Source organism: Astatotilapia calliptera, chromosome 23 (genome assembly GCF_900246225.1).
Source record: "Astatotilapia calliptera chromosome 23, fAstCal1.2, whole genome shotgun sequence".
NCBI lineage: Eukaryota > Metazoa > Chordata > Actinopteri > Cichliformes > Cichlidae > Astatotilapia > Astatotilapia calliptera.
The window spans coordinates 9,933,179-9,949,368 of record NC_039323.1 but is presented as its reverse complement, the minus strand read 5'-3'; the positions used below and the strand labels follow the sequence as shown (position 1 = coordinate 9,949,368).

Here is a 16,190-nt window from a genome sequence, read left to right as displayed (position 1 = left end):
ATGTTTTCCTTTTAGTTTCCCCAGCAGTGGGTGGCACAGTGGTTAGCACTGCTGCCTCACAGCAGGAGAAGCTCCTGGCCTCTTGGCCGGGGTTTCTGTGTGGTTAGGTTAACTGGTGATTCTAACCCCCTGACAAGAAGATGGATTTAAACGTAGGTTTAAACTAAAGGCAGACTGCTGGTGACTGTCAAACAGGCCTGAAATACATCTACAGTAATAACAGAGATGCTGGTGTGTAGATTAACAAAAAGAAACTTTATTTACAAAGTCTTTATGACAAACAGAATAAGTTAGAGACAGGAATGGGTGGAGCAACATGTCAGCACACCAAAAAACAAAAGTGCAATTAAGTGTTTTTTTTAAGGATGACTCGGAGCGACCATTGAATAGATTCAAACAGACTGTGACTGAAGATGAGGAGGGATTTCTTCACAGCAGGTCTGAATTTATTGCACTGATGGAGATGCCTAAACAGAGAGGGAGAAAATATCCTTTAATATTTGGTCATTCATAGAAGCCCCTCGATCAGGGACAACACTGATCAGATAAAAACAAAGATTTGGGAACAGTTCATCTTCCAACCATCAACCTCGGAGGCTGACTAAATGAAGCATCAAGAAACCCTACACACTGCGGAACATCAGTCATTTACTGACGTTTAAGACCTAAAAACTTACAGGCAGCGTCCAGGTGAGCTCACAGAGAGTGATGTGGCTTCCTGAAAGTCTCGTTGGTGATGGACAGACGGGTCAGACGGGCGCCGTAATAATCCACAATGTAGTTCGATCCGTCTGCTGGACCCACGATCTGCAGGAGAAACCAGAGAGAGGGAGGGAAATTAGAGCCAGGTTTTCAGAAAGCGGAGTTGTTGTTTCTGTGAGCTTCTAAAGCAGAGGTGGAGGTGATCGTGCTCAAAGCAGCTGAAGGCTGACGCTTTAACAAAGATGCTCAGCAGGAGGACAAGATTAATATTTGTGCGTTTGTGAGGATGGTTTGAGCCTCCATCAGCCAGAATCAGGTTTGGAGTTTGACTCTGGGTCCTCTTCTGTTTTTATTCATTGTCATATTCAGTGAGGATAAACGTAAAAGGGAATTTCATTTCCACGCTCGAAGAATGTCTGGAAAACCTGTCACATCAGAATCAGAAGATGTTATTTATTCCCAAGGGGCAATTAACAAACAACAGAGCAGCATAACGTTGAAGATAAGGACAATAAGAACAGGCAATAAGGGTGAAATAATAAATACACAGAATATACAGTTTTAAAATGACACAGTCTTAAAATTAAAGTGACTGAAAGGTGAATAAATAGCTGTAAGTGACTAAAAGTGAATAGTGTCTGTAGTATAAGAAGAGTGTAGGTTATTCTTATGGGTGTGGGAAATGGTCTTATCGGCTGGAGTTAAAAAGCAGAGTGGCTTTGGGGACAAAGGTGGCTCTCCTCGTCTCAGTCCTGCAGGAAATGCAGCGGAGGCGTCGCCCAGAGGGGAGCCATTGAAATGCGGGGTGAAGAATGTGAGAGGGGTCGTTGATGATTTTGGATGCCTGTCTGAGGGCCTGTTGGCTGAAAACCTGTGTTCTGACAGGCAGGCCAATGATTTTAGAGCACACTGATGCAGTGTGCTGCAGTCTGTTCTTGTTCTGAAGGCTGAGGGAATGGAACCAGCAGGTGATGGAGAAGGTCATGACGCTTTCCAGGAAGGCATAGTAAAAAGTCATCATGATGGGTGTGCTGACTCCAAAGGAGTTGAGTTTCCTAAGGAGGTATAGCCGTTGGTGGCACCTCCTAAGAATCTCCTCTGTGTTGGCAGAGAATTTCAGAAATAGAGTCCGGAACACACTTCCTAGTTGCCCTGGACAGTGCCTCAGAACTCGACTGCAATGTTGTCAGGGAGCTCCTCTCCCTGGTCCTCCTTAGGGCTCACACCACGTCCTCAGTCCTGAAGGTGAGTGGAGAGCTGCCAGGTTTGAGTGAGGATCTGGTCTCCTCAAGCTGGGCCATGTTGTCCGTCTCAAACCTGTAGAAAGTGTTGAGGTCGTCAGGGAGGGAAGGAGGGGTTGCTGCCCTCCACCTGGATGGTTCTGGGGGTGGTGACCGCAGTATTCACAGAGGCCATGGTTTTGGGGGCCTGCCAGGCTGAGTGGAGGTCCCCTGTGGTGAATTTGTTTTCAACTGTGTTTTTAATACTTCCGTTTAGCAGTTTTTATGGCCCTCTTGACCTCCTTTTTGTCCAGTGCAGAGCCGGTGAAGAAAATTTTTTATTAAGGATTTCCTTGAGTTCCTTGGTAATCCAGGGTTTGTTGTTGAGGTAGATGGAGACTGTTTTGAGGGGATAATGTTGTCAACACAGAAGGAGTTGTATGATGTCACCGTGTTGACTTATTTGTCAATGTCAGAAGGAGAAAGAAGGCTGTCCCAGTCAGTGGCTTCGAAACATCCTTGTAGGGTGAGGATACTTTCCTCCGTCCTCTTGATGACTGGGGTGTAAGCAGGAGCCAGCAGGATGTTTTAGCAGCAGCTTGAAGCAGCTAAAGCGCTAAATGACGTTCATCATCACTGAATTCTACTAACAGCATATTTTATCATCCACCAAATGTAATGAGCCTTGAATATTAATCACAGTTGTGGTCTGAATGGGAGCGGATACCTCCCAATGCCTAAAACTCCTAAAGGGCCGTTCGCTCTTCCTGTGTCTTAGTTGGGTGTGGGCGGGGTTAATAGCCACAGCCCGTTCAGCCCCCCCCCCCCCCCCCCCCCGATGGATTTCCAGTCTATATTATCTAAAACGGTTCAGCAGGACAGGGAGATCTGTCCCTTCACCTTCTGCTTCATCCATCTGTCTCCGTGCTCTCAGAGTCCATTAGGACCTTCCGGAAGATTCATTCATTAAAGGGGCCTCGCCGAGCCACCAATGGATGGACGTAAATAATACCCAGAAAGCTGCTGCCTGCTTATTCATAAGGCCCCCACCACCACCCCACACAGACACACACAGTGAAATGGAACAGAGGAATGCTTCATCACAGGCGTCACTGTTAACAACAGAGAAGAAGTGACAGCGGGCTCTAAATCGCTGCTCAGATCCATCTGATCTTTTGCTACAGTTTGGGTGAGTTTGATCTTCAGCCTGCTGACCTCTGACCCCAGGAAACAAACACATGAGACCAACCAGATTCAACGTAAAGGGGACATTTTCAGCCATGGCGATGATGATGATAATGGTGATCAGCTAGCTGGTGCCGGTGCAGGATTCATGACTCACCTGCATGGCGATCAATATGAAGTCGATGAGTGTGCCAATCCCACAGAAACCAACAGTGCAGAACTTCAACAGTCCTGAGAGAGAGACAGTCTTCATTAAATAACAAATATAAAATATTCCCATGACTGAAACATGTTCATCTTGTTTTAAACATTTAGTCTGTTTTAAATGGACACTTGATGTTTTCTGATAATTCTTTTTAAAAATTATTTTGTGTTTTTGGATCATGTTTGAATCTTTTCCTGTCCGTCTGGGTTTTATTTTGTGTTGTGTGAATGGATCTCATTCCTGTTTAAACAGGCGAAACATTCCAGGTTTGTAATCAGGAGGACGCAGCAACTCTCAGGTCACATGACTCTCTCAGATCACATGCAGCAGCAACACAGCCCGCTGAAACAGTTTTTTAAATTTTAATTCAGATTTTATTGTACAGTTTGTGTCAGAGATCAGCTGGGGTGTAAAGCCACACCTGAGGACGCCGGACACGCCGGGTGCAAAAACCCTCCAGCTGTCACTGTACGTAAGCCTGTGTGCTGAAGTGTCCTGTGGGGGCACAGGGACTCTGCTGCTAATTTTACAGCAGAAAGTCTTCAGAGTGCAAAGGAGTGAGGATGCATTATTTACATGAAGGAGCTGAGACTCATCAGCCTGCAGCCTCCTGCTCTGCTGTTGGTTTCGCTCAGATGAAACGCAATGAAAACATGTCTGCGTGTGCTTTCTCAAACTTCTCAACTCCTCCTCTTGTATCTGGTCTTCCTGCCCTGAGTCAGTGTCTGAGATCATTGTCTGAATGTTACAGTACATAGTAGAGCAGGCCAATATGACCAAAAATATTTATCACAATATACATATGAAATTTTGTGATAACGATATAACTGACGATATAATTGACACCAGACAAAATACTTTACAACTCCACAACTTTATTAGTGCAAAAAAACCCAACCCATCAATGTATTTTCGCTTAAACAAGCAGCTGTTTTTTTTATGTGCATTAAAGTTATAGAAAAATTTTACAGTGCAAATGCAAATTCTTTGCTGACAGTTTAACCAAAAAGCATTTCCAGTGGAAATTGGCCGACATATCCTCAGTATAACCATGTATAATATCCACAAAACGTAAAAAGAGGTTTTACACACACAATACGGTAATATTATGTTGAAGCACCGTACGTATCACTCCGCGAGGCTCCTGCCTACGATAGCCGTAATGCTCCGACAATCCATCAAGCGGTGCGGCTTCGTAGCTTAGTAAAGTCGTACTGAAACATTTGACAGATTTTCGAGCGCCGTGTACATAAAATCGTTTCGAGGTCAGTAAACACAACCAGAATTCATACATAAGGCACACGGGATTATAAGGGGCACTGGCGATTTTCAGAAAAATCAAAGGATTGATTTTAAGTGTATTTTCCAAAAAACACGGTAATAACAACGGCCCGCTAGCATGCTCTACCAAAAGTAGTGCTTTGTTGTGTATGTGACGGATGAAAGCTAAACCAGTTCCACACCACTGAAGCTGCAGAATTTTTACAAACCAATTCTGGTTCATCCATTTCATTCAACGATCCGCTTTCCCCCTTCTCATTCTCCGTTGCCGCCAAGCTTTTTCCACCATGTGCATATGAAAACAAAGGCACTACGCATGCGCGTTTTACCCATATTCTACCACGATATTTCATTTTCTTATCGTTGCCCAACATTATACCGGTATTACCGTGAACTGTATGATATGGCCCAGCCCTAGTACATAGTATTCACTTTAATAAATACCTGCAGACATGAGAAAGCTGTAAATCTAAAGCGTGACTCTAAGGTGGTTTTTCCTTTTATTCAATTCTTTAAATTAAACCTGAAAGGCTGAACCTGAGGAATCACTGTCCAAATACTGACGCCTGACAGTACACCTGCTCAGCGACAGGTGTCACCTGACTTCACCCCCACCCACCACACACACCTGCTTTACTAAAACTAGATGAAGTGAGAGAGCTGGCCACCCAAACTACAGGCATCAAAATAAAAGCTGCAGGTGTCTGTGTGTGTGTGTGTGTGTGTGTGTGTGTGAGAGAGAGAGAGAGAGAGAGTACCCAGAGCAGGATATCCCAGGTAGAAGCGATCTGCTCCGAGCCAGCCCAGAAACAGAGACAATGCCACGGCCACTTTGTAGGAATAACCACTCCTGACAGGAAACACAGAGAGCATCAAACCACCTGAAGCTCACACACACACACACACACCAAAATCTATAGAGGAGTGTGTGTGTGTTTGTGCTTGCACTGTGAATACTCACACATTTCTGCAGGGGATGGATTTGTTGAAGCCGACCTCGTCCCCGCTAAACCTGAACACCGTCCCGTTGGAGAGCCGACAGCTGATGTTTGGAGCTGGGAGGCATTCCACTGTGTGCGCGCACACACACACACACACACACACACACACACACACACACACTTGTTTAGATGCAGTTATGATCGTATTCGTGCCATTGAGCAGCTCCGCATGATTCACGATTCATAATAATCCTTCTTTGCCTGATCCCAGCTTCAGTGCAAACCCTCAGTTCATCCTGTCTGAAAAACTCTGCTCACTTTATACCCCGCCCCCAAAATAAAGTACAGTTTCTCTTGATTGGCTGACCTGTGGAAGCCTGCAGAAGAGGAGCTCTGCAACATCTTCAGTTTTAGAGTCTGTCTGTTTTTTAAGCCACCGCCCACAAACAGAAAAAAATCTAATCTGAAGTGAGACTCACCCCACGCCGTCATGTCCCTGCAGTTCTCTGGCTCCTGAGTGGATTCATCGATCTTTGGATCGTTGCATTTATACGTGAGCAGAGTAAAGGAAGGCAAACACACTTCAGTCGGAAAACATCTGCAGCCTGTTTCTACGTGACATGGCGTAGGCCGTGGTTTAGGGGCGGGGAAAAGAAGTCGATACAGCATCGTGTCAAGATACTGTATGGATACAAGGACCCCAAATATCGATACTTCATTAAATAAATGAAAATACTCTGGAATCCTACAAACAATCTCATGCACACCATCCTGAGATAACATTAGCTTCCTCACATGTACAATTAAATCAGCAACCTCTTGCCGACTGTACAGCTGTTTTCTCCGTACCTGGTGCTGACTGTGCGGCTGTTTTCTCTCACCCTGTGCTGACTGCAGGTGCCCACAGTTCGTAGGTGGTTCACTCACAATGATCACAGGTCATCTGACGGAAAGCAACATTTCTGCAAACACTCTGTCTTACTGCGGCCACTCGCCGAGACTGCTGAAGGTTTGCAAATAACTGCTTTATAAATGCAGATTGATTGCCATCATGTTCCCATCAGTTATCACGGAGCACAGATCTACTCTGGGCTGTACCCTGGTTATAATCCTCTAGCACAGGAAGGCTGCTGAGTGCAGATGTGATAATTAAATGTGAATTTCTGTCTATGGAGACAGCAACAGATGCATGATTTTCAAATTGTCACAAATCATACTTGTAATAAACTTTGGTGAATTATCAGAGGCGGACTGCATTCAGTTGCAGACTAACTTCATCTTATGGCAACATTTACGGCAGGTTTTAGTGACAGTCTTGGCTTGGTTGCCAATAACTGAACTTTATCTTACTGGGTAAAACAGACACTGATGAAGGACACGAAGGTTAAAAATCACAGTAATATCGTATCATTAGGTAGACTGACTGATGAAAACAGCAGAGTGCTGCACTGAGTAAACATTCTGTGTTTATGAAACAAACTTATTCTCCTGATTCGGGTCTCTGAGCTCTCCTGACACAAGTGAACTGTTCGGTCTTCAGACTGAAGTTAAATATCCGTTCGTAACTGCAAAGACAACGGGAAGCTTGTCTTCCTTTGAAACTTTAATCTGACCACACTGAAAATATCGATCAGACTGAAAAACCCTTCAGGTCCCAAACATGCAAACACACAGTGCTATTCTATGAGAGGAGAAACCCGCGTTAAGCCACGGACCCCCAAAAAACGTCCAAATGTAACGTTTTGATCTGAATGTCACAGAGAAGCTAGGCTAACGTTAGCCGTCCCGTGACCCCGGTAATGAGGCGTTAAAGCGCGGTAAACACGGACGGAAGGATATTGTCCGAGTCTCAGGTTCTGGCAGTTCTCCACCTCCTCGCTCAGGACCAGCTGCAGGTGCGAATAAACGCAGTAAAATAAGAGGCTGAGCGCCCCGGAGCGAACATACAGCAGCCGCCTCCGGGAGGACGCCATGATTCCCTCAATCACGTGACAGGGCGGTACCTTCATGGACTTGCAGCATGCTGGGAACTCAGAGCGATGTAGGACCAGGAAGGCTCGGCAAACCATTTATATTTATTATTTTGGTTTTATTTGTATCGTTTTCAAATCTAACCATTTTTAACCATAAGACATATATAACCTTTGTTCTTGTTATAAAATCAGCTCTTTAAATAAGCTTAAAATGCTGGCAGGTAAAACAGTTTCAACCTGCTTCATGTGTGTTATTTTCTCGTTTTAGTATGGATATTTTATCTCAGATGTAGAAATAATTTCTCTTCCTTATTGTGCTAAAATAATGAATGTGCTTTTAAACAGAATACGGAATAAAAAACAGTTAAACTAATGATAAGAAAACAAAATGATCCTTACATTATGCTTTTGCATCCTTAGACATCAGATTTCCTACCGCCATGAATGCGGCATTAAAGTGACGCTGGTGGCAGACTGGATCCAGTTTATGTGAGTTTCTTACCAGTTTGAAACTCTGAGAATCTACGTCTTTTTCTGGGGAAAGTGTCGCTTCTTGTGCGGACTGTTTCTCTGTTAGAGTGCGGACCGGAAGCGCAGTTTCTGCCGCAGTTAGCGGCTAAGGCTAGCGGAGCGGAGTTCTCGGTGAGGAGAAAGAAGAGGAGGAGAAGCTCCTTTAACTCTTTACTTTTTTCTCATGATCTGAACTCAGACTTTGTACCTGTGTGTGCGTGTGTGTGTGTGTGAGTGAGAGAGAGAGAGAGAGGCGGTTAAAGTGCGGCTTTCACCTGTTGTAAACTTTGACGCACCTGCTCGCGCGCTCTGTGACGCTATGAGGTGAACCAAGGGCCAAACATGCAGGTTAAAATATGTACAGGTGAAAATACCGTCTGTCCGCCCCCTCCCCCTCCGACTCCGCTGCTCAGTTTCACTTCCTGATTTCTCAGGTGAGCTGACAGGTGAGTGCCTCAGACCCCCTCTGCGTCATGCTGTTTGGTTTCGGTGTTGGGTGTGTGTGGACCGTGTGTGAGTGTGTGAGAGAGAGAGCTAGACAATAGCTCGGCTCGGCTCTGACTGAGAAAATATTCCGTGTTGATATCGAGGCTCACCTGCCACACCTGGACACTCCGAGGACGGCCGTGTTAGCCACAGGTGGGAAGTACCTGAGTGCTTTCAGACACCACAGTGAAAGAAGGTGTGAAGTAACTCCTTAGGTATTAGGTACAAGTTTTTAGAAAGTAGAATGGTGAAAAGTACGGTGGCTCGGAGGGCACAGTACACGGCAGGGCGAGAACGCGCAGGTAAGGTCAGAAACGTCACTTTGCGAAATGGAAACCAGTAAACACCGTCAGGTCAGGGCTACCGTTACCATGGTGACTCAAAGGGACTGTGTTAAAGTTGCGGTCACGTGATTGCGGGCACCTGCTGGGGTGTCGGTGGTAGGTTCAGGGTGTGGTGCTGTGTCACACGATTCTCCGGTGCTCGTGACGGTTTTGGTGTTGATGGTACGTTCTCGGTTTCCGGTTCCCTGTCATAGTTTTCATCTTGTTTTTTCCTGTTTGGTGTCAAATTTCAGTGTTTACAGGCCTGTTTCATAAATCTGCTCTGTGTAGTATTTTCTTCACGCAGGGCTGGTTTTTGTGGTACTTCAGTTTGTAGTATTTGCTGTTTGTGGTATTTGCCTTTTGTGTTTGGAGTTCGTAGTTTGTTATCTTTACCATCTTTACTTTATCGTTTTCAGGGATTTTCAGCATCACTTTGGTTTTTGTCTTTTTGAGGTTGATGGGGTTAGTTACGGTTAGTTAAGGTTAGGTTAGGCTCATTAATACCAGTTGGTTGTCTCTCTGTGTTTGCCCTGGACAATCTGGCCAGCTGTACCCGCATGTTGCCCTATGGCAGCTGGGATAGGCTCCACCCCCTGTGACCCTGATTTGGATAAGCAGAAAGAAATGAGCAAGGTGTTTGATGGTGTTTCTGATATTATGTTTTTGGTGTTCTGTGTTGGGTCATATTTTGGCCAATTTTGGTGGGAGAAAAGGTGAGTGTGACTCACCTGAGACAGACAGTGCACGGGTGCTGACATGCATGTTTTCCTGTGACTTCATGCAGTGTTGTTGATGACAGAAAGAGCAGTCAGTATGAGTCGTGCTGTGAGGTGTCAGAGCACAAGTATCTCCACACTTGCTCGTATTTTAGTAGGCGTTTATCAGACTTGGTCCAGAGCTGAAGGAAATAAAGTTGTTCTCGGTTCTTCCTGGTTTAGGTTAGGTCCTCCAGAACAGAGGACGGTGAGAGCACAGCAGAGATGTTTGAAAATGTCCCGACAGGTAAGTCCTGACTATAACTCAAGAGAAACCATCCAATGATTCGCGTTTATCCGAGACCACGCTTCACAAGCTGTTTTTGTCCTCAGTGTCCTCGACGGAGCGTCAGCAGGTGCTGGCAGCTCTGGAGCGTCTGCAGGCCAAACTGGTGCAGCGGGAGGAGTGGACCCACAGCGAAACCCTGGGAAACCTGCGGGAGACGCTGCAAAGCCCGCTCTTTAACCACATCCTGACCCTTCAACACTCGATCAAGCAGCTCCGCAGCCAGGTGAGCCTCACTGAGCATGCGCTGTCATGCAAAATAGAGTGGATAGGATCACTCTGATCCTGGCACAGATGTTTAAGGCTTACCGGTACTTCACCTGGACTGCAGGAGCCATAGCTCAGGTGAAGGAGTTCACACAAAACAAAAGAGCCTTAAATGATGACGTTTTATATTAACAGCTAGTTTATGGAATATTTCATTCACAAGAATTTTATTGTTTTTATCCACAACCATGTTTCCCTCACCTCCTTTCTCGTGATATGGAAGCTGTGCACTGTATGAAAGAAACAACCTCGTAACAAGAAGAAAAAAGAGGTTAGCTAGCAACAGGGAGCTAGCTGCAGCGACACACTTTGTTTGTTGTTTGTCTTCATGCTAGGGCTGCACGATTAATCGTTAGAAAATCGCGATCTCGATTCATACTTATGTGCGATCTCATTTCCAAATGACGACTTAAAAAAGAAAAGAAAAAAAGACGGCGACGATTGTACCGCATTTTGATCCGGGACGTAATCTGCATGAAAACAAGCGTTCACTCTTCCTGCTCAACAAATGACAAGGGCGGAGCCTTATACCATGTGATACAGAAGCTGTGCCGTGTGATGCTAAAGTTAGCAGGGAAAAAACAACGGCGAGCACGTCAGGGATGACGAGAAAGTGACAGGAGAAAATCCGTCCCGGTCAACCACCCAAACATCAATAACGGGAACCTTATACAGCGCTTCCCTATACACGTCGAACTCCCGCAGGCACAAAGAAATTACGGAGGCTATTACTTATCACCTGACCAAAGATATGGCTCCCATCAACACTGTGCAAAACGAGGGATTTAGGAAAATGATCAACACCCTAGACAAACGCTACACAGTGCCGTCCCGCAACTATTTTTCTATTGTTGCACTACCTGCTCTATACACGCAGTGTCGAGCAACGGTGGAGACGGAATTTCAAGCAGTACAACATTTTGCGGCAACAACAAAACGTGAGACATTTGTTGTTTTTATGTTCAGTTTCAATTGTTACGAAGTTGATGTGCAGTTAATATCTGCAATAAATATTTATATTGGAAAAGAAAATCGTGAGAGAATCGTGATCTCAATTCTAAGCCAAAAAATCGTGATTCTCATTTTATGCAAAATCGTGCAGCCCTACTTCATGCCTTTACTCCACTGAGCCTGACACAGGGCTGCAAACACGAACATACAGGTTTTTCATTTGTACAGTTTTTTTTTATGACTAACTATCATCTACTGTGATCGCCATTTTATTTTTTAAATCATAGCCTATTTTTTAAATGTATGTTTTGACTGGTTTCAGTCTGAAAAGCAGACTGTAAGACAGACCCAAAATACACACAATGTTTGTGCTCACAGTTCAGCTTTTATTGCCAAGTTTCACATGTACAGCTACACAGTCTCTGCTCAGAGTTGGTCTCGGCACGCATGCACTGGCCTCTCACTATAAAAAGAAGAGACTGTGATTAGTCCAGTCGCCACCACCTGTGGCCTCCCCAGGCACCACCCACTTGAGCTCGCTGCGCCTCCCCTGCAGCTGAGCCAGGGACCACACCGCCGCCACATGCACATTCTCATGTCCAGCAGGGGGCGACTTCTCGGGTTGTACAAAAAAAGCACTACGTATATAAGAATGAGTCCATGATGAATTTCAGGGCTGACTGAATCAAACATGAGGTCATTTTGGAGATTTTTGTGCTCTCAGAGTCACAGCAGGAGCAGGAAGTAGACAAGGGCGGGGCTATACTGTGATTGAAAAGTCACCTCTTAATGAGTGAGCAGACTCCCCGAATTTTTCAGTCAGGTATGTCAGGCAGATGATGCACTGCGAGATAAATCGGTCCTGAGAGCTGCTATAGAGCTGGAGATGAGCAGAAGATGTCCAGAAACACATGAACGGTCCTGATTAAACCAGAAAAGAACCTGAGTTCAAGTAAAACGTCAGAAATGGAACAAAAAGCTTTCAGTTAGGTTTACTTCAGTGGGTGTTTCTCATCACATGTTCTCCATCTATCTGTGTGAGTGTTTCCCATCAGATCTGACAAGTGTAGCCCCGCCCAGGTGTTGACAGCCTATGGGTATCAGTCCTGTGCTGCCTCCCGCCCACCGCTGTGACCCGGGCCGTCGAATCCTCTCTGCATCGCCATCTGTATTCAGCTCGCGCCTGCGCTGACGTGAGCTTTACAATAAACAATCTGCAGGCCAAATTAAGATAATGGCAATAACCCGCGGCGGGCTTCATATTCTAAGTGCTGCGAAGGTCAGAGCGAGTCTATGAATGCACTGATGGAAGCCGGCGGAGGGTATATGAAGCGGGGACTTCTCCCTTTATTTCTGGCCCTCCCTCCCCAGCGTGCTGCAGATCTATCAGGCTTTAATATCTGGTGTCTCGGTTTGAGTAACGGCCTTGTCGAGGTGGTATTGATGAAATGGCTCGGGATCCTGCTCTGTCAGCCCGGTCTAAATAAGCCGCAGACTGATAAGTTTCCACAATGTGAGTGTAAAGGTCATTAATACATTACCTGTTCAGAGAGAGCGCCTGCAGAGGAATCTATTGATTTTAGTTTTTTCCTCTCTCCTCCCCACTTACCCCCGGCCTCGCCGCGTCTTTTTCTTTTTTTCTTTTTTTTTCTGCGTCCTTGCACATAAGGGCGCCTCCCATCTCTCTCCCAGTCTGCCTCTTCATCACAGTGAAGTTTGTGGCCAAAGTTCAAAAGTATGTGGACGGTTTCTTTATGCCCGCGCACACAGTCAGTCAGCGGAGCCTGGTTCACATTCATGTGTTTGAGTCTAAACACTGGACATCTGTGTCCAGCACGATCCCTGATGTCACTTCTGTTCACACCTGAGACAAACAGGAAAGCAGCAGGTGTTTAGTTCAGACTTGACATGCGTCAGTCTGACATTAGCTGATTGGCTCGTTTGGAGAACGGATGTATTAATTGGGCCACAGATTGAAGCTGTTCAGGGTTTTCCTGCACTTGTGCAGGCTCACTGCATTAACAGAAGCCTGTTTAAGTTTGATGAATACAAGTTTTTATTTATTTATTTCTAATCTCTGCTTAAAAAAAAAGTATTTATCAGAGGCCAAAAGAAAAAACCTGGTTTTTATTGTCAGTAGAACTGACTGGCTTCTCAGACTACTGATCGAAACAAAAACCAGTAGTTAGTTATTTGTGACAGCATCCAGTCCTCACGTACAGTGAAGACAAGTAAAGCCGTTAGCAGTGACAATCAGGGCGCCCGCTCTGGGATGTCTCCAGGTCTGGACTCAAACCTGTGACATCTGGAGCAGATCCACTAGAAACGTTTGAGTTTTAACAACTTCTTCACCATCTTTGCAGTTTAGCATCCGTCAGGTCTTTGGATCAAACGCGCTTATGTCATCGTATGGATCTAAAAATGGGAAAAAATGCACCAAAGTTGCGTCTTAAATTCTGCACCTCTTGAAGGGTTTAGGGTGACAGGTTTAGGTTGGGGCTTCAAAAGAATGTTTGTGTATTTCTTGGGATGCTACACGCGTGTACCAAACCTCATATATGTACATTTCAGCAAGTCTGACTCTACAAATATGTGAGGATGTTCTCGCCTCAGATGTGACGATGGCGACCTGTCTTGTAGCTCTGATGAAATTTGATTTTATTTTCTGTGGTTTGAGCTTTGGAAATGTGGCGGCCCTGTTAGAGATTCAATTTTTACTCTGATAGTGAAAATAATCAGGTGATATAATCTAGAATGATCACTGTGCAGTAACCTCTGCCTTCAGTCTCTGTGGACTCGCAGGACGTGCGACGTCTTTGACAGGACAGAAAAGTCTCTCACTTCTCTATCAGCACTCAGCTATGATTGGAAGATCTGATGTATTGATTAACCTCTCCTCTCCCTGTAGCTAAGCGCCATGCCTCCAAACACCAGCAGCGATTTCAGTTTCTCCAAAAAAGGTCAACTGATCATGAGCGTCGATCCAGTCGGTGGCCCGGCCTCACCCACGCTATCCGCGACCTCCTCCATCCTCACCAATGGCTCGTTTCCGCCCAAACGTCAGACTCCGCCCACACCTGACCTCCAGAAGTGGATTCTTGATGCTGCCAAGGTGGGTGGAGCCAAGACGCTCACACATAATCTCACAAATGAACTCAACATGATATCAAACCGCTCAACTGATTGTGTGTCTGTGTCTCTGGGTGTGTGTGTGTGTGTGTGTGTGTGTGTGTGTGTGTGTGTGCACGCACACACTTGCGTGCAGGGACGTCTCACTGACGTGGTCAGATTGACTCGTCCTCTGACTGGTGGTCTGGGCTTCAGTGTGGTCGGTCTGAATCCAACAGGAAGCAGTAGCCGCGGCGTCTTCATCAAACACGTCCAGCCCGGAGGAATCGCTCACAGGTTCAGTGACGCGTGTTTAGTTTGTTCCTATCAGTGAGCAGCAGGTCACCACACCACGCTACACCCATTAATGCAGCAATAAAGCGTCATGTTAAACTTTTATTTTGAAAATATTGGAGCAGAACTGCTATGTGCCATTCCACTTCCTGTTATTCCCATCATACAGCAAGGGGAGCTTTCATCTGGTTTTGTGTGATCGGAGTCGGCCTGTGTACGACAAACATGACGAAAATTAATAGAAAAAATGTTTGAAACATTAAATTTACATGTGTGTGATGTGTGGCTGAATCAGCTGGTGTTACCTGACACAGCGTCTGGCTGTCCAACATGAGCCTGCCAGCATTGCTCAGATGATGTCATGCGACCATCATGTGTGGCTGACATGTTTTGGTAGTTAGAAGTGATTGGGTGCAGACTTTAAAGGCAAAGGCAGTGAAGTTTGCCTTTAAAGTAAGTATGCACCGCTCCAACGGATGTGGTGCTGTGTCTGCAGGGATGGGCGTCTGCAGGAGCGGGACCAGATCCTAGTGATAAACGGCAGTCCTCTGGAGCCGGGCATCAGCCAACAGCACGCGCTCTCCCTCCTGCAGCAGCCTGGAGAGACGGTGGAGCTGGTGGTGGCCAGAGGCCGCCCACCTGACGCATCGTTGCCGCCCACAACACCAATCAACCCGGTAAGGAAACTGTGGCATTTATTCAAAGGTTTAAAAGAGACTGGACTTCTGACGTTCTGTGTCTGGGGCTCTGACGATGTTACAGAGGTGGTTTTCATGTTTTGGCTGATTGTGAGCAGCACAGACTGAATCACAAATGCAGACATTGTTGTTTCCCGTACTCTGATTTATTTGTGGACACGCAGATCTAATGCTCTGTAGAAATGACTTCAGTCGAATTATCGTAAACTATAGCTGACTCCTGACGACAACTCAAGGATTTTCCCATGATGTTTAAATGCTTCAGAAAATAGGGATGCACCAATTGGACGGATTGGCGTCTGCATTTTCGTTCCCTCACAGGGAGCAGGATGGGCTCACACATCAAAGGAGTTTCTCATTTAAACACAAACTACGCTCAGGATGGAAAACTCACATGTCTCGCTTCTGCACTCGTCCAGGGTCAGACTTGTTTGGAAGCTTTTAATAATTAACAGGAGAAAATAACACGAGAGTGAATGATTACAGGAAAGACTCTCACATTGAGCTAAAGGAGACAAAAAATGTATTGATATATGGATTATAATTATACCACCTGCGGCTTTCAAAGCTTGGATGTATTTTTTATCATATCAGGTGTGTGCAGAGTTTAAATGGAGCCTGATGTTGTCATCAGTGTAAAGAGGAGTTCCTGTTGTTTGTGTAACTCCAGAACAGAGGCTGAGCTGTTGTATGGAAGCTGGAAAAGTCACCAGCAAACTGCGCGACCTCGTGGTCTGCAGGAATATAAACACCTCCTGTTCATGTGCGAGTCTGCAGACTCGCCGTTTCTCGCATCCTGACGTCTGAAAGCTGCTCCATGAAGCTCTCTGGCTAAACGATCCAGAGCAGCAATACAGACAGAATGCTGAGACCACAAACCTGGAAGGGACGGCATTTCTGATCCAGGTGTGCGCTTTAAATAAGATCCAGTAAAACAAGCACAGATGGAACTGCGCACACAGTAAAACTTTACTGTCAGCTGTTTGAAGCAAACTCCAAAAC

General features: G+C 45.7%; 2 protein-coding genes across 13 annotated transcripts in view; one reads left to right on the top strand and one right to left on the bottom strand.

Annotated features, from left to right (window-relative positions):
- Nucleotides 1-234: 234 nt before the first annotated feature.
- On the bottom strand, nt 235-7,969 carry tm2d1 (TM2 domain containing 1). 2 transcript variants are annotated; one of them, XM_026159725.1, is made up of 8 exons: nt 7,907-7,969; nt 7,374-7,423; nt 6,014-6,087; nt 5,555-5,663; nt 5,352-5,443; nt 3,265-3,338; nt 678-807; nt 235-467 (listed from the first exon to the last, which is right to left on the bottom strand). In XM_026159725.1, the coding sequence occupies exons 1-7, from the start codon at nt 7,919-7,921 to the stop codon at nt 697-699; spliced, it is 525 nt and encodes a 174-aa protein (XP_026015510.1). In that variant the 5' UTR covers nt 7,922-7,969; the 3' UTR covers nt 235-467; nt 678-696. The 2 variants fall into 2 exon arrangements, with proteins under 2 accessions (XP_026015510.1, XP_026015509.1); XM_026159724.1 differs by lacking the exon at nt 7,907-7,969 and having other exon boundaries at nt 7,374-7,590.
- Nucleotides 7,943-16,190, top strand: part of patj (PATJ crumbs cell polarity complex component) — an 87,961-nt gene continuing 79,713 nt past the window's right edge. For 4 of the 11 annotated variants that reach the window (XM_026159713.1, XM_026159723.1, XM_026159714.1 and 1 more), the window contains exons 1-6: nt 8,852-9,009; nt 9,768-9,831; nt 9,918-10,096; nt 13,997-14,200; nt 14,354-14,493; nt 14,987-15,167. In XM_026159713.1, coding sequence (XP_026015498.1) covers nt 9,007-9,009; nt 9,768-9,831; nt 9,918-10,096; nt 13,997-14,200; nt 14,354-14,493; nt 14,987-15,167 — 771 coding nt within the window. In that variant the 5' untranslated portion in view covers nt 8,852-9,006. The other 7 variants (XM_026159716.1, XM_026159715.1, XM_026159721.1 and 4 more) reach the window with 7 other exon arrangements.